This window comes from Oncorhynchus mykiss, chromosome 18, assembly GCF_057628025.1.
Source record: "Oncorhynchus mykiss isolate SJ-2025 chromosome 18, ASM5762802v1, whole genome shotgun sequence".
Lineage (NCBI taxonomy): Eukaryota > Metazoa > Chordata > Actinopteri > Salmoniformes > Salmonidae > Oncorhynchus > Oncorhynchus mykiss.
This window is the reverse complement of record NC_143039.1, coordinates 38,382,086-38,405,708: the sequence shown is the minus strand read 5'-3', so window position 1 is coordinate 38,405,708 and position 23,623 is coordinate 38,382,086. Positions and strand designations below refer to the sequence as shown.

The window sequence follows — 23,623 nt, the reverse complement described above, 5'->3', positions numbered from 1 at the left end:
CTTGTGGCAAACTTTAAACAACACTTTTTATGGATATCTTTAAGAAATGGCTTTCTTCTTGCCACTCTTCCATAAAGGCCAGATTTGTGCAATATACGACTGATTGTTGTCCTATGGACAGAGTCTCCCACCTCAGCTGTAGATCTCTGCAGTTCATCCAGAGTTATCATGGGCCTCTTGGCTGCATCTCTGATCAGTCTTCTCCTTGTATGAGCTGAAAGTTTAGAGGGACGACCAGGTCTTGGTAGATTTGCAGTGGTCTTATACTCCTTCCATTTCAATATTATCGCTTGCACAGTGCTCCTTGGGATGTTTAAAGCTTGGGAAATCTTTTTGTATCTAAATCCGGCTTTAAACTTCTTCACAACAGTATCTGGGACCTGCCTGGTGTGTTCCTTGTTCTTCATGATGCTCTCTGCGCTTTTAACGGACCTCTGAGACTATCACAGTGCAGGTGCATTTATACGGAGACTTGATTACACACAGGTGGATTGTATTTATCATCATTAGTCATTTAGGTCAACATTGGATCATTCAGAGATCCTCACTGAACTTCTGGAGAGAGTTTGCTGCACTGAAAGTAAAGGGGCTGAATAATTTTGCACACCCAATTTTTCAGTTTTTGATTTGTTAAAAAAGCTTGAAATATCCAATAAATGTCGTTCCACTTCATGATTGTGTCCCACTTGTTGTTGATTCTTCACAAAAAAATACAGTTTTATATCTTTATGTTTGAAGCCTGAAATGTGGCAAAAGGTCGCAAAGTTCAAGGGGGCCGAATACTTTCGCAAGGCACTGTAGCTTATTTGAGGCTGTTGAGGGGAGGGCAGGTCCACAACAATGGCCAAAGTGAAATGGAGACAGTAGATACAGCTGGTCTGTTGTAATATAATAAAGACAGTAGATCTAGCAGGTCTATAATAATATATTGAACCTTATGTTCCCTGTACTCTATATATATGTTTATTATACCTGTTGATACAGGGCTCATATGTGAAACTATTCTAACTGAACATTTTCTTTCACAGTGACACTGACTCCGAATGGGAGCCCCCAGTGTCAAGGTGTCCATCCCCCACTGAAGCTGGTTCATCCAGTGCCTGCCACAAGTGGTGTTCATTTGCCCAAATGTATTTCTGCAGGCATGGATGTGCCTCAGGGCCAAAAGGGCACAGCATGGAGGCGTCGACGTGTTCTTTGCAAAATGAAGTCCCACATCACCTGCACCACATGCTTGGTGACTCTCTGCTTTACAACAAAAAGAGACTGCTATGGCACCTGGCATCAGCAGCACAATATTGTGTAGAGGACTGAGGGTCTTCCAAATATTGAAAGTGTTAATTTTGTAAATTTAGATATTTTTTCTTAATGTTTTTTCTCAATTTTTTTTTTTTTTTTGGGGGGGGGGGGGGGGGGGTGTTAGAATACCATTTTGGTATTTTGTATATAGTTATTCCATTCAATGTATAACTTCACCAATTTGGCCACTTGGGTACATTTGGGCTACTTGTGTGGGACACCTGGGTGACTTCATGATAGATGTCACGTAGCACACTCATTTTGGAAGTTATCATTCTGAAGTACTGTTGCCCTCTTATGTTTTTCACCGAAATTGTCCCCATCCTCTATCTGAATGTTTGTTTTGTCTTGTTCATTTTAAAGATGATAATACAATGAAAAAAAACATTTTATTGTTGTATCTAAACCAGATCTATTGTGTTATATTCTCCAACATTAAATTCACATTTACACAATTTTTCTTTCAAATTAAATCAAGAATATGCATATCCTTGGTTCTGAGCCTGAGCAGTTAGATTTGGGTATGTCTTCAGGCGGAAATTGAAAAAAGTAGGGGGGTAGCTGTAAGAGGTTAAAGAAATGGGTGGGGCTGGCTTAAGAGGGTGTGAATAATGCTGAATTGATGTAGACAAAGGAGAGCTCTCCAGCAGTAGTACCAAAACATTCAAAGGCCATTTTCTCAAAATTGAGGTTACAAGTTTATCAACTTTCAAAGCCAAATTACTTTCCCATTGTTCCTCAAATGCAGTGTATAATATACCATTTTGTAGCTCTTTCTCTGCTTTCATTCAAAGTAAAAAAAAAAAACACAATTTCCAATGTTGCTACATAAGACCGAATCAAGGTGGTCGGTCACATATGGACTTGATATTTTACCAAGTAGGGCAATCTGTATACCACACTAACCTTGTCACAACACAACTGATTGTCTCAAACATATTAAGAAGGAAAGAAATTCCACAATTGAACTTTTAAAAAGGCACTGTTAATTGAAATACATTCCAGGTGACTACCTCATGAAGCTGGTTGAGAGTGCAAAACTGTCATCAAGGCAAAGCGTCACTACTTTGAAGAATCTAAAATATATTTTGATGTTTTTAACCTTTTTTTGGTTATTACATGATTCCATATGTGTTATTTCATAGTTTTGATGATTTCATTATTCTACAAAATAGTAAAAATAAAGAAACCCTTGAATGAGTAGGTGTCGACACTTTTGACTGGTACTGTATATATTTACAAAAAACATCTGGGGGATTGGAAATAAAGCTACAATCTGCAATATTAAAGCTGATCTACCCCCTAAAAAAATATGTAAAGTTTTCTAAAGTATCTAATCTGATTACAATATTTTTGCTTGTAATGTAATTTATTACATTCACCTTGAATAATCAGCAATAGGGGTGTTGCAATAAATCTTCAGTTACTGTTAGTTTAGTTTAGCTTACTCTTTGTTAGTAACTTCAGGCGGTACTTCATTTTTTTAAAGGAAGATTACCCCTCTAAGATCTCCATCTCCTTGTGCAATGTTGGTGTTGTCCCCCTATCATTTGTTGCTCCTGCAGCAACAGGTAAACTTTGCAAATCCGACACGTGCGCCTTCGAGACTCGCGAGTCTCTGTGGGAGCGGGACATTCCGTAGTAGAAGGATGAGAAAGGTGACAGGAACTCCGCCGTCATGACAACAATCCGATTACATTGAGACACTTATCTGTGCAGGCTATTTATGCGCATACCAGCAGTGCTTAGGAGCAAGACCCACTTAGAAGAACCGTCGCATGCACTGAACAAGGGGTATTTATTTGTATTTTTATACTAATTGTAATAGAACTAAAGAGAAAGTATTTATTGAGCAACATTGCAACTTTTCTTTGAGCTAGCCTACCTATGTATGGAGGAATTATCTGTGGACATTTAGGCTATCAAGTGGAGGACACTACGCGCAAGAAAAGGTTGCCAAATGTTAAGGATTTAATCAAATGCATATTGTTGATTCGAAGTTTTCTTTTGAACAGTAATCATGTCAAATGTACGCATCAGGCTAAATTTATGTTGGGTTTTAGCGTGCATTCGCGCGTTTCGACGGGCTGCAGAATAGGCTGACCAAAATAGGCATAGGCCGATTTTTTTACTGTCGTCTTGTTCCTTGAGGAAAGTTCTGAAAAACATATATAGAAATCTAGTTTCTGTTTTTTATATTGGAAGAAAAAGAGACTGTGCTCATCCTCTGTCATTCAGGGGCTGATGAAGGTAACCTACATGGTGTAAAGATGGATACTAGTCCTACAAGAAGTATTGATGGACAGACAGGTATGGGGGAGAGCCCTGCCCGCAATGGGGAGTCCAGGCACCGAGGCAGCACCAGGGGCAGCTTCCACGCAGTTGCCACATGGAGCTCATCCTCCCAGTCCTCCCAAAAGGAAGATCTAGGGAGCAATGTTAGTAAGAGACTTAATTCTATTGTCAACTCCCAATACAATGACCATCACAGCACCACAGCAGATCCCAAGGGCCAACTGTGGGTGTCAGCAGAACCTGACACAACCACCACCAATACCGCCACTACCACATTCTCCAAAGGAGCAGAAGTCATCACTTCTACTCAGGCCTTAGAGACGGAGGAGAATGACCATGTGGACCAGTCCACCTACTTTCAGAGGCAGTTTGGGGCGCTGCTCCAGCCAGGGGTCAACAAGTTCTCCCTGCGCATGTTTGGTAGTCACAAGGGCGTGGCAGCGGAGCAGGCCAGGGTCAAATCCTTTGGAGTGTGGATCATCCACCCCTACAGTGACTTCAGGTAACTCAGAGAAGTGGGAGTGAAACAGGGCTACATAGAGAGCACAGAGGATTGGAAAAATAAAAATAAGCCTAGACTGGCAAGACCAATGGGGGAGGCCAAACAGATTTTTCAATGACTCAGATTAATAATCCAGTTCAAATTAAACCATCCATCATGCAATTTTGGTTCAGAATAGATAGAACCATCCATGATAACATCCTATTTCTTGTCCATAACTTCTAAACATTTCATAGCAACTCAAAAATGCTTTATTATTTAGGCCTATCACAAACTAGTTACATCAAGGGCAGTGTTCTGGACACAGATTACACCTAGTCCTGGAGTCAAAAGCAAGAAAATGCTTTTTAGTCTAGAAAAAGCCAGATCAATGGAGAATCTCCATTGAAAAAGCTTTTTAGTCCAGGAGTTGGCTTGACTTCTGTACTGGAAACTGTCCCCAAGTGTACAGTAAGTAGACAGATGTTAGAGGGTAAAAATCTGCTATGATTTATTTTTCAAGGTCAGCCTGCACTGTCGATAAGAAGATAAAGGGATTTGATTAGTGATACAGTATATTGAATGAGATCATCTGGATTAGAGCAGAACCCTGCATACCTTTGTCTCGCCCTGTCTGTAAACCTAACCCTAAAGGAAATGTTAAAATCCCATGCAATTTACTAATCCAAACTCCCACAAAAGTTGCAATCAATTGAAGAATCTTATCGTTTTCAATTGGAGCGGGTTCAGCTTTTAAAATTTTTATCCAAACACTTTTCATGGAACATATAGTAAAGCCAGTCAAAGGCTGTGGCTTTGGGGTTAATGTCTATATATACACGTCATACATTTTCCACACATACTCAACACTATATAGGTCAATGCCAGACAGTGAGGTTAAATCCATGCTAAGGGATTATTGCCAACAAGAAGAAACTCCATAATTTCAATCTTGCCCTGTATTATGTCATAAATACTGAGACAGATGAGAGGAAGATTACTGTAGGTCTGCCCTCTGCAACCTTATGTTCAACCTTCACTTTAATGGGGGTGGGTTTTGAAAACATACATCTACACATCCAATTGATTGCTTTACCAATGTTATCAATCTAAAAAGGAAATACTGTTCTGAAACAGTATTTGAGCACACGTGCTCAAATAAGGGCAAGTGAGAATATACTGTCTTGTTGTGGATTTACAGTACAACTACAAACAGCTACTTTTAAACTGCCATTACTTGAGTGCAGGTAAAAAAAACTTAGAGGAAGGGAGGCCAGGGGAAAGTAAGCCGGTAAGGTCTGGTATGGTACGGTATGGAGTAACGGCAAAATAAAAAAATAAATAGTGTCCGTACAGGGTAACGTACCGGTAAGACATGAGCCTATTACAATAATTAAAACAAAGATGTCAAGAAAACTATTAGGCTATTACACTATAATTTATCATTACTGCCTGTCAGCCGCATGAAAACTTTTTCCAAAGTAACTTCAATTAAGAAAACTATATTCTACTAGCTTTGGTGTAGATCAACTTCTTCCAGTGTGATGTAATTGGTAGCTTGGTAAACTATATTTTCAGAGCAGCTTCCCCAGCACTGCTTTTAAGCCAATAGAAAATGTTTGTACACACACAAGTGTGTGCACACATATGAGGTCCAGTACCAGGAAGAAATTAAATCTACTTTCACCACTGCTTATGTAACAGTACAAATTTAGACCGTCCCCTCGCCCATACCCGGGCGCGAACCAGGGACCTTCTGCACACATCAACAGTCACCCTCGAAGCATCGTTACCCATCGCGCCACAAAAGCCGCGGCCCTTGCAGAGCAAGGGGAACTACTACTTCAAGGTCTCAGAGCAAGTGACGTCACTGATTGAAACGCTATTTAGCGCCCACGCTAACTAAGCTAGCCGTTTCACATCCGTTACACTCACCCCCCTTTTGACCTTCCTCCTTTTTTTCGCAGCAACCAGTAATCCGGGTCAACAGCATCAATGTAACAGTACAAATTTAGACCGTCCCCTCGCCCATACCCGGGCCCAAGTGGCACTCTATTCTGGCACTCTATTACCTTTTATAGTGCACTTCTTTTGACCGTAGCTCAAAGGGCCCTTGTCAGAAGTAGTGCACTATAGGGTGCCATTGGACGCAGGCATTCAGTGGCAAAGAGATCCACTGAGTGACTGAGACCACATTGGACAGCAATTACACCCAAACCAAGTACACATTGCAAACCTAGACATGAGACAATGAGAGCTTATGTGACGACATGCAGTCATCTCTGTATGTACTGTAGAAGTCTTGGAGTGTTCCGAGCTTTAGTGTACTAACTAGTGCATTATTAAACCAATTTATATTGTACTGTAGCAGACCCTCTGTTTCTCTTCATGGAAGTTTGCTGAGGATGCTGTAGGCCTACTTGGTGTAATGTACATTTTTAATGAATGGCTTTCCTTTTACAGCAGGGAGTGTCTGTGTTAGGCTCAGTAGCACTCAGAAACAACTCATTGGACATCTATCACTGTTCTGAGTGGATGGGCTTGCTTGGCCTTTATCTTTGTGACACTATTATGTCAAGGGGTACTCCTGTCACTTGAGTTCAAATTTCACTCAACATACATTTAAATTTAGTGGCAACAAGTGTCTGACAGTTACGAGAGCATTTAGAACAGGGGAAATGCTGATGTCATACAATAGATATGGGTCTTTCTATAAATAATGGGGCCAATGTGTGACATTGGGATCAACATTTCAAAATGGGTAGAATAAAAAAAAAAAAAATGTATGCAGTTCCACATGAGTATTTCAAGGAATATATGTAAATTGACCCATAACTCCACCTATACAACAACATACATCCTTCAAGCAGGGTTCATACGGACATTGGCAAGTCAAATTCAAGGACTTTCGGTGACTTTTTCAAACACTTAATTGTAATTTAAGGACCTCAATATTATACAATTGTATAATTTATTTAATTGTACATAAAGGCCTAATATAGAACCCCCCCACCCCCCAAAAAAAGCATGTAAAAATTGTACAAGAAGTAGGCCATCGCCACTTTAAGAATGATTACTTGCATTGATATTCAAATTATTATTACATTCTAAAAGATGTAAGAATAATGTGGACTTGCCTGACTAAATAAATTGGATTCATTTTTCTGTAGCCTATGTGTGTGTGTGTGTGTGTATATATATATATATATATATATATATATATATATATATATATATATATATATATATAGTGGGGCAAAAAAGTATTTAGTCAGCCACCAATTGTGAAAGTTCTCCCACTTAAAAAGATGAGAGAGGCCTGTAATTTTCATCATAGGTACATTTCAACTATGAAAGACAAAATTAGGAAAAAAAAATCCAGAAAATCACATTGTAGGATGTTTTATGAATTTATTTGCAAATTATGGTGGAAAATAATTATTTGGTCAATAACAAAAGTTTATCTCAATACTTTGTTATATACCCTTTGTTGGCAATGACAGAGGTCAAACGTTTTCTGTAAGTCTTCACAAGGTTTTCACACATTGTTGCTGGTATTTTGGCCCATTCCTCCATGCAGATCTCCTCTAGAGCAGTGATGTTTTGGGGCTGTTGCTGGGCAACACAGACTTTCAACTCCCTCCAAAGATTTTCTATGGGGTTGAGATCTGGAGACTGGCTAGGCCACTCCAGGACCTTGAAATGCTTCTTACGAAGCCACTCCTTCGTTGCCCGGGTGGTGTGTTTGGGATCATTGTCATGCTGAAAGACCCAGCCACTTTTTATCTTCAATGCCCTTGCTGATGGAAGGAGGTTTTCACTCAAAATCTCACGATACATGGCCCCATTCATTCGTCCTGGTCCCTTTGCAGAAAAACAGTCCCAAAGCATGATGTTTCCACCCCCATGCTTCACAGTAGGTATGGTGTTCTTTGGATGCAACTCAGCATTCTTTGTCCTCCAAACACGACGAGTTGAGTTTTTACCAAAAAGTTATATTTTGGTTTCATCTGACCATATGACATTCTCCCAATCTTCTTCTGGATCATCCAAATGCTCTCTAGCAAACTTCAGACGGGCCTGGACATGTACTGGCTTAAGCAGGGGGGACACGTCTGGCACTGCAGGATTTGAGTCCCTGGCGGCGTAGTGTGTTACTGATGGTAGGCTTTGTTACTTTGGTCCCAGCTCTCTGCAGGTCATTCATTAGGTCCCCCCGTGTGGTTCTGGGATTTTTGCTCTCCGTTCTTGTGATCGTTTTGACCCCACGGGGTGAGATCTTGTGTGGAGCCCCAGATCGAGGGAGATTATCAGTGGCCTTGTAAGTCTTCCATTTCCTAATAATTGCTCCCATAGTTGATTTCTTCAAACCAAGCTGCTTACCTATTGCAGATTCAGTCTTCCCAGCCTGGTGCAGGTCTACAATTTTGTTTCTGGTGTCCTTTGACAGCTCTTTGGTCTTGGCCATAATGGAGTTTGGTTTGGACTGTTTGAGGTTGTGGACAGGTGTCTTTTATACTGATAACAAGTTCAAACAGGTGCCATTAATACAGGTAACGAGTGGAGGACAGAGGAGCCTCTTAAAGAAGAAGTTACAGGTCTGTGAGAGCCAGAAATCTTGCTTGTTTGTAGGTGACAAAATACTTATTTTCCACCATAATTTGCAAATAAATTCATAAAAAATCCTACAATGTGATTTCTGGATTTTCTTTCTCATTTTGTCTGTCATAGTTGAAGGGTACCTATGATGAATTTAACTAGGCAAGTCAGTTAAGAACAAATTCTTATTTACAATGACAGTCTACCGGGGAACGGGCAGAACGCCAGATTTTTATCTTGTCGGCTCGGGGATTCAATTCAGCAACCTTTCGGTTACTGGCTCAATGCTCTAACCACAAGCTACCAAAAAAACAGGTTCCTTTTGTAATGGAAGGATTTTTATGGAAGGCCAAGTTGAAGCCAGCATTGGATGTTGTTGTCCTCGTCATAACCGCACATGGTTTTACGGCAACAGAGTAGCGCAACACCACTCAATTGAAGTGGCGGGAAAAAAACAAAAATGGCCAGGCACATCTCCAACAAAAACTGATTCACGGAAACGTATAAGGGACCAGGAGAACTTATACATTGGCTACGCTAATTACAAGGCCTTTTCAAATACCACATTGAGGAAATGTAGACTACTTCAAGCCCCTTGTATTGTTTAAAATAGCAGGTTAACTTATTCTGTTGGGGTGAAACCATTTCATTTACTAGATCATATTTTGAAGAAGCCCACGGCCATGGTAATTTGTTGGAAATATAATTAATTTGGGATACCGTAGGATTTTGCGCATTACACAATTGCGCACACTGCACAGTATGACTCGGTGTCCAATCCGAGGCACAAAAACATTACCTTGATGCTTTTTCTGTTAAATCTAACGAGACCATACTGTAAATCAAGCAGACAACAACAGATGATCAGCATCAATTCGCTAGGGATATTAGATCCAACGTGGATCCAGGCACAACTGTCTTCACCGGTGTAACGAATAAGACACCAAAGTATTCTGGACATTCCTCCAGAACACCTTTTTTTCCTGCACTTTGGCTTTTGTTGCATCACATGCGCTATGACTATGACAACAGCCAGGGCCGGCGTTATGGGCCTTACACGGAACCCAAACCGGCTGCGCGCGTGCGCCATCGTGCATACATTTATTTTGTCCCCCCACACCAAACGCGATCATGACATGCAGGTTAAAATATCAAAACAAACTCTGAACAAATTATATTAATTTTGGGACAGGTCGAAAAGCATTAAACATTTATGGCAATTTAGCTAGTTAGCTTGCACTTGCTAGCTAATTAGGCTATTTAGCTAGCTTGCTGTTGCTAGCTAATTTGTCCTGGGATATAAACATTAAGTTGTTATTTTACCTGAAATGCACAAGGTCCTCTACTCCACCAATTAATCCAAGCATAAAACTGTCAACCAAATTGTTTCTAGTCATCTCTCTTCCTTCCAGGCTTTTTCTTCTCTTGACTTTATATTGCAAGCTTGTCGCTTGGACAAATATTCCATTGTTTGGGCGGAGACATGAGCATCTCGTCATTATATATTGATCTCTGGTTTCAACCTCTTGCGAATTGGAAAGGAAAGTTGGCGGGAGCACAGTGCAATGTTAGGATGCTGGATTGCCCTAAAGTTAATAGATGATTCGCCAAAATTCTACAATTACTTCTGTCTAAATAAAATCCTTCAAAATACTTCCCCAGGGAGCATGACTTAGCCTCAGAGGATCATTCGCTTTTTGTGGTGGATTGTTTCAAATCACAAGTGTGTTTGGGAAGCCCGAAATGTGGGTAGTGCACGTGACAATAGGTCTAGCTGATTGAGTTGCACCTGTCAGTGAAACGCGTCTAAAATATGTGTGAAGGTAATGTGTATTGAGTATAATAAAAAAGGTTGCCTCAAGAAGAGGATGGAACTGTGGCGAAGATGGTGCGTCTCCAGAATGCATGCATACAGTACTGTATGTAAGAAAGTGCCCATTTGGCAATGTATTATTCCTGATTGTTTTAGCTCACCACAAATTTTTTCTTCGCCTCAAACAAGTCAACAAAGTCTGATTTTTTTAACATCCATTGGGAATGATAGTTCCTCAGTATTTGAAAAATCACTCCCTGCCTCGATAATCACCAAGCCTCGATGTGAAAGAGCAATATATCATGATCTGATGACCCCATATATCCAGTGGAAACGTCATTAAAAAACAGCTTTCTGTCCGGAGTTCACCGGCGCAGGAAAGTTTGAGGTCACGGCTGAATAGGCTAGTTGATACAATGTTGCAAGTTCGTTAAAAAACTTCTTGATGCACCCATCCCGTTAGCGGGATCATTTTCGTCAACCATCGTTGAATTGCAGAGCACCAAATTCAAATTAAATCACTAAAAATATTTAATTTTCTAGTTTTTTAGTTTAGCTTGTTGTTAATCCACCTGGCGTGTCAGATTTCAATAAAGCTTTTCGGCGAAAGTATACCAAGCGTTTATGTAAGCACATCTCTCTCAGTATGCAAAATATTACAAACATCTAGCAGCCAATAAGATTGATCACGAAAGTCAGAAAATAAATAAATTAAATCGCTTACCTTTGATGATCTTCGGATGTTTGCACTCAAAAATATCAATAATACCTCAATTTGGTTATCGCGTTATGTTCAGAAATCAACAGGCTCGAGCGGTCACGACATCACAGACGAAAATTCCAAATAGTATCTGTAATGTTCGTAGAAACATTTCAAAAGTTTTTTTATAATCAATCCTCAGGTTGTTTTTACAATATATAATCGATAATATATCAACCGGGAATGTAGCTTCTTCAATAGGAGAGAGAGAAAATGGCTGCTCCAAGCTGTTGCGCATACAAAACGCTGCTTGCACCCAGCCATGTGATCTTTCTAGCTAATTTTTAAAAATAAAAGCCTGAAACTATGTCTAAAGACTGTTCACTCCATGGGGAAGCCATAGGAAAGGGAATCTGGTTGATATCCCTTTAAATGGAGCAAAGGCAGGCAATGGAACATGGAGCTTTCAAAATAGAGGCCACTTCCTGGTTTGATTTTACTCAGGTTTTTGCCTGCAATATCAGTTTTGTTAGACTCACAGACAATATTTTGACAGTTTTGGAAACTTTAGAGTGTTTTCTATCCTAATCTGACAATTATATGCATTTTCTAGATTCTGATTCTGAGAAATAAACAGTTTAATTTGGGTATGTTTTTCATCCAAAAATCAAAATACTGCCCCCTGCACTCAAGAGGTGTTAACTACAGCGTGAGCTCTTGATACAATGTTGAACTTCACAAGCCATAGCGCAAGTCAAGACAGATAGAAAGGGACAGACAGACGGAGAAGAGATTCATTTGATTGAAAGAACCAACATTTTCATCAGGATATTTTCTACTGTTTTTATTTTGTCGGCTTTAGTCCTATGTATTTTACTTAATGAATGATAGAGTATAGGCCTAGAATTTCCATCTCTGAGTTACAGTATATGCTCTCATTTATTTAGCCGCCAGCAGACAAACCAGAACACGCCATACACTCACCTAGATGAGCTGGATCACAGTCCAGGCCTAAGGGTAAGGGGCGCAGAATTGAGACATGAGCCAACTGAAGGTGAGGCTTCTACCCCACCAAGCTCTTCAGCTCGTGGCCCCTGCCCAGTAGTTACTCACGGGTGGGTCGGCTGTGCAAGCCACCGGACAGGCTTACTCTGTAAGCAAGAGACTGTGTTAACTTGTCCTCTGTTTGTATAAAAAAAGGAAGATGACAACTGAAGTAAAAATAAAATGTCATGCTTTTTCAAATGTTATGACTTGACTGTTAAGAACTTAATGTTATGCCGTTATGTTTGCACTTTCTATTGAAAAGGATGATGTTACGGAGTCTAGTTGATAGGTAATCGACTAGCAGATCACAGTGTATCAATTTGTCCATATTGCAGAGGCTAGATCACAGTGTATCAATTTGTCCATATGGCAGAGGCTAGGCTATAGCCATAGTTGGATTTTTTTTTTTTTTATCATTTTACTTCAGATTTGTATGAGTAACCACGTGACAATGATTTTGAGAAACGAAAATGGAAATTAAACTGTTCCACGAAAATGTGCATATATTAATATTCATAACTGGCACGCAGAGCGGTAGAAATGGTAGGATAAATTGTAAACTTCCCCAAACCTGAAACTCACGAGTTGCCTATGGTCTTTACTATTACACCCATTTAACAAATGTGTGCAAGTGCGCACATAGGAGGTCCCGTGAAAAAATGGGCCCGTCTATGAAAATCAAATAAATGCCTGTCCAACTGATTTTGGGGGGAGTTGTGTGCCAATGAAAACTCTTTTACCCCATAACCGGCCGTCATTGTAAATAAGAATTTGTTCCTAACTGACTTGCCTAGTTAAGGTTAAAGGTTAAGTAAAAAAATAACAAAAAAACAAAACAACATATTATTTTATTATTATTATTATTATTTATTATTATGAAATGTTATGGAGTTACACTGCATTTTTGAGACCTCTATGCAAAAAAATTGTCCAACAACTATATCCAGGATTCTTACAGGGTTCAAGTTAGATGTGTGATTTCAGTGATTAATGCTTAATATATGATATAACAACAATTTACATTGCCATAAATGCATTGACAGAACAGTAATGTTTTTTGACACAGATATAACAAGTTGCTCGGTGTAGTTAAGCCTCTCTGGTACCTACGTTTATAGAAAGAGCCATAGTCAATTTCACTATTCTGGATCCTGAAGTTTGACAGTAACTTTACAGTACATACTGTGGAAACACAATACTTTAATTTGATGTGGAAATACAAGATGTAACAATGGACTTCTCTCTCAGCCTGTTCCCAGATCTATTTGTGCTCTTCCCAACTCCCTGACCTCAACCCCCCGTCCTATCCAGGTTCTATTGGGACATTGTGATGCTACTCCTGATGATGTGCAACCTGGTCATCCTCCCCTGGGGCATCACCTTCTTTGAAGACCAGAAAACTTTGCCCTGGATCTCATTCAACGTCATCTCTGACACCTGCTTCCTGGTCGACCTGGTCCTCAACTTCCGCACGGGCGTCCTAGAGGGAGACGACCAGATCATCCTGGACCCCAAGGTTACATTTCACTCATTTTCAAAACAGCTGGAAACAAAGGGGGATATTGGCAAATGGGAGAACAGTAAGAAGGGTGGACACAGGTATTTGAAATCAAATTTTATTGGTCACATGTTGAGAATACAACAGATGTAGATTTTACTTTGAAATGCTTACTTATGAGCCCATTCCCAACAATGCAGAGTTAAAAACATAGTAACACAATTAAAACAATAAAGAGGCTATATACAAGGAGTACCAGTGCCGAGTCAATGTGCAGGGGTAAAAAGTAGTTGAGATAATACAGTATGTACATGTGGGTAAGGATAAAAGTGGCTAGGCAATCAGGATATATCATGTAAATTGTCCAGGTAGCCATGTTACTAACTGTTCATTCGTCTTATGGCTTGAGGGTAGAAGCTGTTCAGGTGCCTTTTGGTCTCAGACTTGGCACTCCGGTACCGCTTGCTGTGCGGTAGCAGAGAGAACAGTCTATGACTTGGGTGGCTGGAGTCTTTGACAATTTTTAGGGCCTTCCTCTGACACTGCCTGGTATATAGGTCCTGGATGGTAAGGAGTTCGGCCCCAGTGATGTACTGGGCCGTATGCACTACCCTCTTTAGCTCCTTACAGTCAGATGCCGAGCAGTTGCCATACCAAGCGGTGATGCAGCCAGTCAAGATGCTCTCAATGGTGCATCTGAACCCCAGTCTCCGGTGGGGAGTATATGTGCGTGGCCGGGAGTGTTATTGCTAGTGACAGGCTTTGCTGCATTAGCCTCTCAAGTCCACTGTTATTTTACTACCAATATCTATTTACACCTTGTCTAGAAATTATTATTATATATGTTTTATTTGTTATTCATTTTGTAGCTAGGTGAAACCCTTTGCACCGATGCATTTTATTGTATGAAATGTGCTTAACAAATACAGTTTGAGTCAGTGATTTAATGAAGGTCAAATCAATCAGTCAATCAATAATTTAATCATAGGTGATCCGTATGCGTTACCTGAAGACTTGGTTCGTGGTGGACTTCATCTCCTCCATCCCAATGGACTACATCTTCCTGATAGTGGACCTGGAGGCCCAGATGGAGGCTTCGGATGTGTATCGCACGGCCCGTGCTCTCCGTATCGTCCGCTTCACCAAGATCCTCAGCCTGCTGCGCCTCCTGAGACTGTCCCGCTTCATCCGCTACATCCATCAGTGGGAGGAGGTGAGGGAGAGGGGAGCATATTTCATGTAGGATAAGGCTATATACTTAAACGCTGTGTACTTACACACTCACATTGTAAAATCACTCAGTCAAAGATTCACTCATACTCATACTGTCTAGAAATTGATCCAATAGCCATACCTCTCTATTAGCATGAGCTCCAAAAGTATTGGGACAGTGACACATATTTGTTCATTACACTCTGTACTCCAGCAACTGCAGTTGAAATTATTTAACTTAAGGGTATTTTAATTCATATCAGGTGAAATAACAGCACTTGTTGTACATAGTCCCCCCATTTTAGGGGAGAAAAGGTATTGTATAAAATACACAAAAAAATGTCACTGTCCCAATACTTTTGGAGCTCACTGTATTCATGCTAATAGAGAGGTATGGCTATTGGATCAATTTCTAGACAGTATGAGTATGAGTGAATCTTTGACTGAGTGATTTTGCAATGTGAGTGTGTATACCAATTATTCTGTGTCCCAAATGGCACCCTGTCACCTATTAAATGCACTACTTTTGACCAGAGCCCTATGGGACCTGGTCAAAAGTATTGCACTAATAAGGGAGTAGGGTGCCATTTTGGAGACAACCATTGTAAGTCCTTGCCAGTGTTGACATTCCTCTCTATAACTCTATAACAAATTTTCTCCCTCTCAGATATTCCACATGACCTATGACCTGGCCAGTGCTGTTGTGCGTATAGTAAACCTGATTGGTATGATGCTACTGCTGTGCCATTGGGACGGCTGCATGCAATTCATGGTGCCCATGTTGCAGGATTTCCCACCAGATTGCTGGGTTACCAAGAACAACATGGTGGTGAGTGAGTGAGGACTGGAAGGTGGCAAATTCCCATTGTGGTTTATAACAATAAATAATCATAATACATTTTATTTTAAGCACCTTTCAAAACACCCAAAGTTACTTTACATAGTTAGCAAGATAATCAGCCAGGTAAGAAAGCAATCAAATTATCCTGCACATTGAATTCATCCTATTCAATATGACACCCCTTTGCTACTTCAGTCTTGCCTCCTCACCCCTTGTTTCTCTCTTTCACAGAATTCCACATGGCATTTACAGTACTCATATGCCCTGTTCATGGCAATGAGCCACATGTTGTGTATAGGATATGGTGCCCAGGCTCCCGAGGGCATGACGGACGTATGGCTGACTATCATGAGTATGATTGTGGGTGCCACCTGCTATGCCATGTTTCTGGGCCATGCCGCCAACCTGGTTCAGTCCATAGACGCCTCCCGACGACAGTATCAAGATAAGGTCTTTGACTCACATGAGCAGAGTACTTTTACAAATAGATGAGAAAAATATACTCTAGTACATTGTTGTTCTTTCTTGTTGTTTACATAAATCTACATTTTACATCAAATATGTACAGTTTGCTGCCCTCTTTTTTAAATATTGTTTTAATTAACCTTTATTTAACTAGGTAAGTCAGTTAAGAACACATTCTTATTTACAATGACGGCCTCTTAGCCAGGTCTCCCTTGTAAAAGAGTTATTCTGACCTCAACAGGACTTACTGGATAAGGTTCAAACAAATTAAACACACCCACTCACAATGTTCTCTGTCTGGAACCCATGTTTTCAGTATAAGCAGGTGGAGCAGTACATGTCGTTCCATAAGCTGCCGGCGGACGTGAGGCAGAGGATCCATGAGTACTATGAGATTCGCTTCCAAGGCAAGATGTTTGACGAAGACAGTATTCTGGGAGAACTCAGCGACCCGCTCAAGGAGGTCTCTTCCATTACACCTCAATCTCTTCTCTGTCTCTCTCTCTCTTTCACTCTCTCTCTGTCTATACCCTTACATTACTTGCCATTTCCCCTTTCAAAACAGTTGGAGCAAACATACACTAACGGACAAAAGTTTTAAAACACTTACTCATTCAAGGGTTTTTCTTTATTTTTACTATTTTCAACATTGTAGAAAAATAGTGAAGACATCAAAAATATTAAATAACACATATGGAATCATGTAATAACCAAAAAAGTGTTAAACAAATCAAAATATATTTTAGATTTTAGATTCTTCAAAATTGCCACCCTTTGCCTTGATGACAGCTTTGCACACTCTCGGCATTCTCTCAACCAGATTCACCTGGAATGCTTTTACAACAATCTTGAAGGAGTTCCCACATATGCTGAGCACTTGTTAGCTGCTTTTCCTTCACTCTGCGGTCCAACTCATCCCAAACCATGTAAATTTGTTTGAGGTCGGGGGATTGTGTAGGCTAGGTCATCTGATGCAGCACTCCATCACTCTCCTTCTTGGTCAAATAGCCCTTACACAGCCTGGAGGTGTGTTGGGTCATTGTCCTGTTGAATAACAAATGAAAGTCCCACTAATCCTCAACCAGATGGGATGGCATATCGCTGCAGAATGCTGTGGTAGCCATGCTGGTTAAGTGTGCCTTGAATTCCAAATAAATCACAGATAGTGTCACCTGCAAAGCACCCCCACACCGTAGCACCTCCTCCTCCATGCTTTTACAGTGGGAATTACACATGCCGAGATCATCCGTTCACCCACACCGCATCTCTTAAAGATATGGCAGTTGGAACCAAAAATCTCTAATTTGGACTCCAGACCAAAGGACAGATTTCCACCGGTCTAATGTCCATTGCTCGTGTTTCTTGGCCGAAGCAAGCCTCTTCTTCTTATTGGTGTCCTTTAGTGGTGGTTTCTCTGCAACAATTCGACCATGAAGGCCTGATTCACTCCTCTGAACAGTAGATGTTGAGATGTGTTTGTTACTTGGGCTGCAATTCCTGATGTTGATAACTCTAATGAACTTATCCTCTGCAGCAAAGGTAACTCTGGGTCTTCCATTCCTGTGGCGGTCCTCATGAGAGCAAGTTTCTTTCATAGCGCTTGATGGTTTTTGCGACAGCACTTGAAGAAACTTTCAAGTTCTTGACATTTTCCGTATTGACAGATGACTAATGTCTTAAAGCAATGATGGACTGTCATTTCTCTTTGCTTATTTGAGCTGTTCTTTCCAAATGAACTTTTAAAGAAGGCATACCTGTTAATTGAAATGCATTCCAGGGACTACCTTATGAATGTGTGCAAAGCTGTCATCAAGGCAAAGGGTGGCTATTTGAAATATAACATATATTTTGATTTGTTTAACACTTTTTTGGACACTACATTATTCCATATGTGTTATTTCATAGTTTGATGTCTTCACTATTATTCTACAATGTAGAAAATAGTCAAAATAAAGAAAAACCCTTGAATGAGTAGGTGTTCTAAAACTTTTGACCGGTAGTGTAGAAAGACAAAGAAAACTATTTATATTTGCCCAAGATGTGGTCTATCTCTGTTTCACTGTCACAGACTATCTACAGTACTCTTGTACTGTACAGACATTCTGTTCTTAATGATTCCTCTCTTCTCTTCTTTTCTCCATTAGGAAATTGTGAGCTTCAACTGCCGTGGGTTGGTAGCCAACATGCCACTGTTTGCCAATACAGATCCTCATTTTGTAACAGTGATTTTGACCAAGCTGCGCTTTGAGGTCTTTCAGCCTAATGACTTCATCATACGGGAGGGAACACTAGGGCGGAAGATGTACTTTGTCCAACACGGCTGTGTTACCGTGCTCCCCCGTGGAAAAAAAGAGATACAGCTTAGCGATGGAGCCTACTTTGGGGGTGAGCTGTTTGCGATTTTGGTTTCAAAGCGCTCTTCACCAATGTGTTACACCCTCTTTTCTCATTCACCCCTTTGATTTACACTTCTCTCAACTCTCTTCCTTTGTCCGCAAGTCATGTTTCTACTCTCCCCTTTCTCTTTCTTCTATCCTTGCCTTTCTCTATATCGCTACTCTTCTTCACTACTCTTTACTCAATTCTGTTTAATACCCTAGCATCCTAACACTGCGAAACAATCAATGTAACTGTTTTATACAGACAACTTTATTGGGAAATATTATTTACCTTAAACATCACATGTATGTTGAGTACATGGGGATAAACTGAATTAAATCTCCTCTCCTCCCTTAGAGATCTGCCTGCTGACCCGTGGACGTCGGACGGCAAGCGTGAGGGCTGATACGTACTGCCGCCTCTACTCCCTGAGTGTGGACAGCTTCAACGAGGTCCTGGAGGAGCACCCCCTGATGAGGAGGGCCTTTGAGAGCGTGGCTGTGGACCGTCTGGACCGGGTACAGGGGCGAGAACCCTTCATGAGCTTCTCCGCAGACTGACTGACACTTATGGGCTCATAGAGGAGAGCTGACACAGGCAGCACAGTGGAAACCTATATGACAAGATGGAGGGCATTCAACTGATAAAAATCTGACAGTCAATGGACATGTTGCTTTTGTTTTTAGTTTGGGAACCTACTTATAGAAAGTTATGCTTTAAATATGTTTATTAAGAAGCATATTACAATGGAAACAAGTGTATAAACATATCAATGAGCTTCCCTTTTTAACAGATAAAATAACAGTAATGTACATCAAAACAAAATATTAAATAAAAATTAATAGTACCCCCCTCTTCACACCCAGTCCCCCACATACAGTGCATTTGGAAAGTATTTAGACCTCTTGAATTTTTCCACATTTTGTTACGTTACAGCCTTATTCTAAAATTGATTAAATAGGTGTTTTCCTCATCAATCTACACACAATACCGCATAATGACAAATAAAAAACAGGGTATTCAGTCCATATACTCAGAAATTTGTTGAAGCACCTTTGGCAGCGATTACAGCCTCAAGTCTTCTTGGGTATGACGCTATAAGCTTGGCACACTAGAATTTGGGGAATTTCTACCGTTCTTCTCTGCAGATCCTCTCAAGCTCTGTCAGGATGGATGGGGACCATCTCTGCACAGCTATTTTCAGGTCTCTCGAAATATCTTCAATCGGATTCAAGTCCGGGCTCTGGCTGGGCCATTCAACGAAATTCAGAGACTTTTCCCAAAGCCACTCCTGCATTGTCTTGGCTGTGTGCTTAGGGTTGTTGTCCTGTTGGAAGGTGAAGCTTTGCCCCAGTCTGAAGTCCTCAGCGTTCTGGAGCAGGATCTCTCTGTACTTTGCTCCATTCATCTTCCCCTCGATCCTGACTAGACTCCCAGTCCCTGCCGCTGAAAAACATCCCCACAGCATGATGCTGCCACCACCATGCTTCACTGTAGGGATGGTGCCAGATTTCCTCCAGATGTGATGCTTGGCATTCAGGCCAAAGAGTTCAATTTTGGTTTCATCAGACCAGAGAATCTTGTTTCTCATTGTCTGGGAGTCTTTAGGTGCCTTTTGGCAAACTCCAAGCGGGCTGTCATGTGCCATTTACTGAGGAGTGACGTCTGTCTGAACACTCTACCATAAAGGCCTGATTGGTGTAGTGATGCAGAGATGGTTGTCCTTCTGGAAGGTTCTCCCATCTCCACAGAGGAACTCTGGAGCTCTGTCAGAGTAATCATTGGGTTCTTGGTTACCTCCCTGACCAAGGCCCTTCTCCCCCTCTTCAAGCTCTGTCAAGCTGGTTGTAGCCATAGATTTTCAAGCCGATTTAAGTCAAAACTGTAACTAGGCCACTCAAGAACATTCAAAGTCATCTTGGTAAGCAATTCCAGTGTATATTTGGCCTTGTATTTTAGGTAATTGTCCTTGTGAAAGGTGAATTTGTCTCCCAGTGTCTCTTGAAAAGCAGACTGAACCAGGTGTTCCTCTAGGATTTTGCATGTGCTTAGGTCTATTTCGTAAATGTTTTTCCTAAAAAACTCCCTAGTCCTTGCCGATGACAAGCATACCCATAGCATGATTCAGCCACCACCATGCTTGAAAATATGAAGAGTGATACTCAGTGATGTGTTGTGTTAGATTTGCCCCAAACATAACACTTTGTATTCAGGACATGAAGTTCATTTCTTTCCCACGTTTTTTGCAGTTTTACTTTATTGCCTTATTGCAACGGGATGCGTGTTTTGGAATATGTGTATTCTATACGGGCTTCTTTCTTTTCACTCTGTCATTTAGGTTAGTATTGTGGAGTAACTACAATGTTTTTGATCCATCCCCAGTTTTCAGCCCAATCATAGCCATTAAACTCTAACTGTTTTAAAGTCCCCATTGGCCTCATGGTGAAATCCCTGAGCGGTTTCCTTCTTCTCCAGCAACTGAGTTAGGAAGGATGCATGTATCTTTGCAGTGACTCTGTGTATTGATACACCATCTAAAGTGTAATTAATAACTTCTGTCTGCCTTTTAATTTTTACCCATCTACCAATAGGTGCCCTTCTTTGCAAGACATTGGAAAACCTCAATGGTCTTTCTGGTGGAATCTGTGTTTGAAATTCATTGCTTGACTCAGGGACCTTATGTGTGGGGTACAGAGATGTGGTAGTCGTTCAAAAATCACACAGAGTGAGTCCATGCAACTTATTATGTGACTTGTTAAGCAAATTGTTACTACTGAACGTATTTAGGCTTGCCATAACAAAGGGGTTGAATACTTATTGACACAAGACATTTCAGCTTTTCTTTTTTAATGAATTTAGAGAAAAGAAATCATAAAATGTAATTCAACTTTGACATTATGGGGTATTGTGTGTAGGCCAGTGACACAAAATTGCAATTTAATCCATTTTAAATATAGTCTGTAACACAACAAAATGTGGAAAAAGTCAAGTAGTGTGAATACTTTCTGAAGTCACTGTACATGTGATGTTACTAAATCTCACGATGCCAGAGATAGTTTGCATTGGCTTCACTGGCTAGTAGTTTTCGGCATTAGGTTAGTGAGGACATTTGCGATAATGCTGTTTAATATTTTACCTTTTGTAACCCCTTAAATTAGGATTTACCAATGCTCAACATAAATATAAATGCAACATGTAAAGTGTTGGTCCCATGTTTCGTGAGCTGAAATAAAAAACAAAAATATTATTTATCAAAAATGTTGTGCACAAATGTATGTATATCCTTGTTTATGGAGTATTTCTTCTTTGCCAAAATTATCCATCCACCTGACAGGTGTTGCATATCAAGATGCTGATTAAACAGCATGAGCATTACACAGGTTCACCTTGTGCTGTGGACAATAAAAGGACACTCTAAAATGTGCAGTTTTATAACACAACACAATGCCACAGATGTCTCAAGTTTTGAGTGTGTATTGGTATACTGACAGCAGGAATGTCCACCAAAGCTGTTGCCAGAGAATTTATTGTTAATTTCTCTACCATAAACTGCCTCCAATGTCGTTTTAGAGAATTTGGCAGTACGTCCAACCGGCCTCACAACCACAGAACATGTGTATGGCGTCATATGGGCGAGCGGTTTTCTGATGTCAACGTTGTGAACAGAGTACCCCATGGTGGTGGTGGGGTTATGGCACTGTATGTGCAGGCATAACAAATGGACAACGGACACAACTGCATTTTATCGATGGGAATTTGAGGTATCTGTGACCAACAGATGCATATCTGTATTCCCAGTCATTTGAAATATATAGATTAGGGCATAATTTATTCATTTCAATTGACTGATTTCCTCATATGAACTGTAACTCAGTAAAATCTTTGAAATTGTTGCATGTTGCGTTTATATTTTTGTTCAGTATAGTTTATTTCTATTTACTTCTGTTGCCCAAAATGTAACTTACCTATTTATCTATCCTCTAAGTTACGTTTAGGTTCTATTGACATAGTCTGTCTTATCAAATCAAATTTATTTATATAGCCCTTCGTACATCAGCTGATATCTCAAAGTGCAGTACAGAAACCCAGCCTAAAACCCCAAACAGCGAGCAATGCAGGTGTAGAAGCACGGTGGCTAGGAAAAACTCCCTAGAAAGGCCAAAACCTAGGAAGAAACCTAGAGAGGAACCAGGCTATGTGGGGTGGCCAGTCCTCTTCTGGCTGTGCCGGGTGGAGATTATAACAGAACATGCCCAAGATGTTCAAATGTTCATAAATGACCAGCATGGTCCAATAATAATAAGGCAGAACAGTTGAAATTGAAGCAGCAGCACGGCCAGGTGGACTGGGGACAGCAAGGAGTCATCATGTCAGGTAGTCCTGAGGCATGGTCCTAGGGCTCAGGTCCTCCGAGAGAGAGCAAGAAAGAGAGAAAGAGAGAATTAGAGAGAGCACACTTAAATTCCCACAGGACACCGAATAGGACAGGAGAAGTACTCCAGATATAACAAACTGACCCTAGCCCCCCGACACATAAACTACTGCAGCATAAATACTGGAGGCTGAGATTATCAATTTATTTCTCATTAGCTGAAGGAGATGATGCTTTATTTGATTGTATATTATGTGTATTATGGCACATGTAAATACAATTTATTTAGATCTTATGGGGGAAAAATTGCACTTATGAATTGAAAAAGGACATTGCTAATGACCGATATGTTGACAGACAGACAGAGACAGATAGACACAAAATGAAGGTGCCTCGTTGAATAAAACATGAGGGGGTGGTATACACTCAGAGGCCAGTTTATTAGGTTTGCCGTTCACGAAAATGGTTCACTCCTACAGACAGTGAGTCACATGGTCGTGGCTTGCTATATAAAGCAGGCAGACGGGCATTGAGGCATTCAGTTACTGTTTGATTGAACAAAAATAGTGACCTAAGCAACTTTGAGCATGATTTGATCGTCAGTGCCAGGCGCACCAGTTTC

The 23,623-nt window shown here is 40.6% G+C and overlaps 1 protein-coding gene across 1 annotated transcript; it reads left to right on the top strand.

The window, feature by feature from the left end:
- Positions 1-2,959: 2,959 nt before the first annotated feature.
- On the top strand, positions 2,960-21,887 carry hcn3 (hyperpolarization activated cyclic nucleotide gated potassium channel 3). The gene is made up of 8 exons (XM_021571553.3): positions 2,960-4,096; positions 13,546-13,750; positions 14,721-14,945; positions 15,612-15,773; positions 16,017-16,235; positions 16,567-16,713; positions 18,395-18,635; positions 18,987-21,887. The coding sequence occupies exons 1-8, from the start codon at positions 3,570-3,572 to the stop codon at positions 19,187-19,189; spliced, it is 1,929 nt and encodes a 642-aa protein (XP_021427228.1). The 5' UTR covers positions 2,960-3,569; the 3' UTR covers positions 19,190-21,887.
- Positions 21,888-23,623: the final 1,736 nt, after the last annotated feature.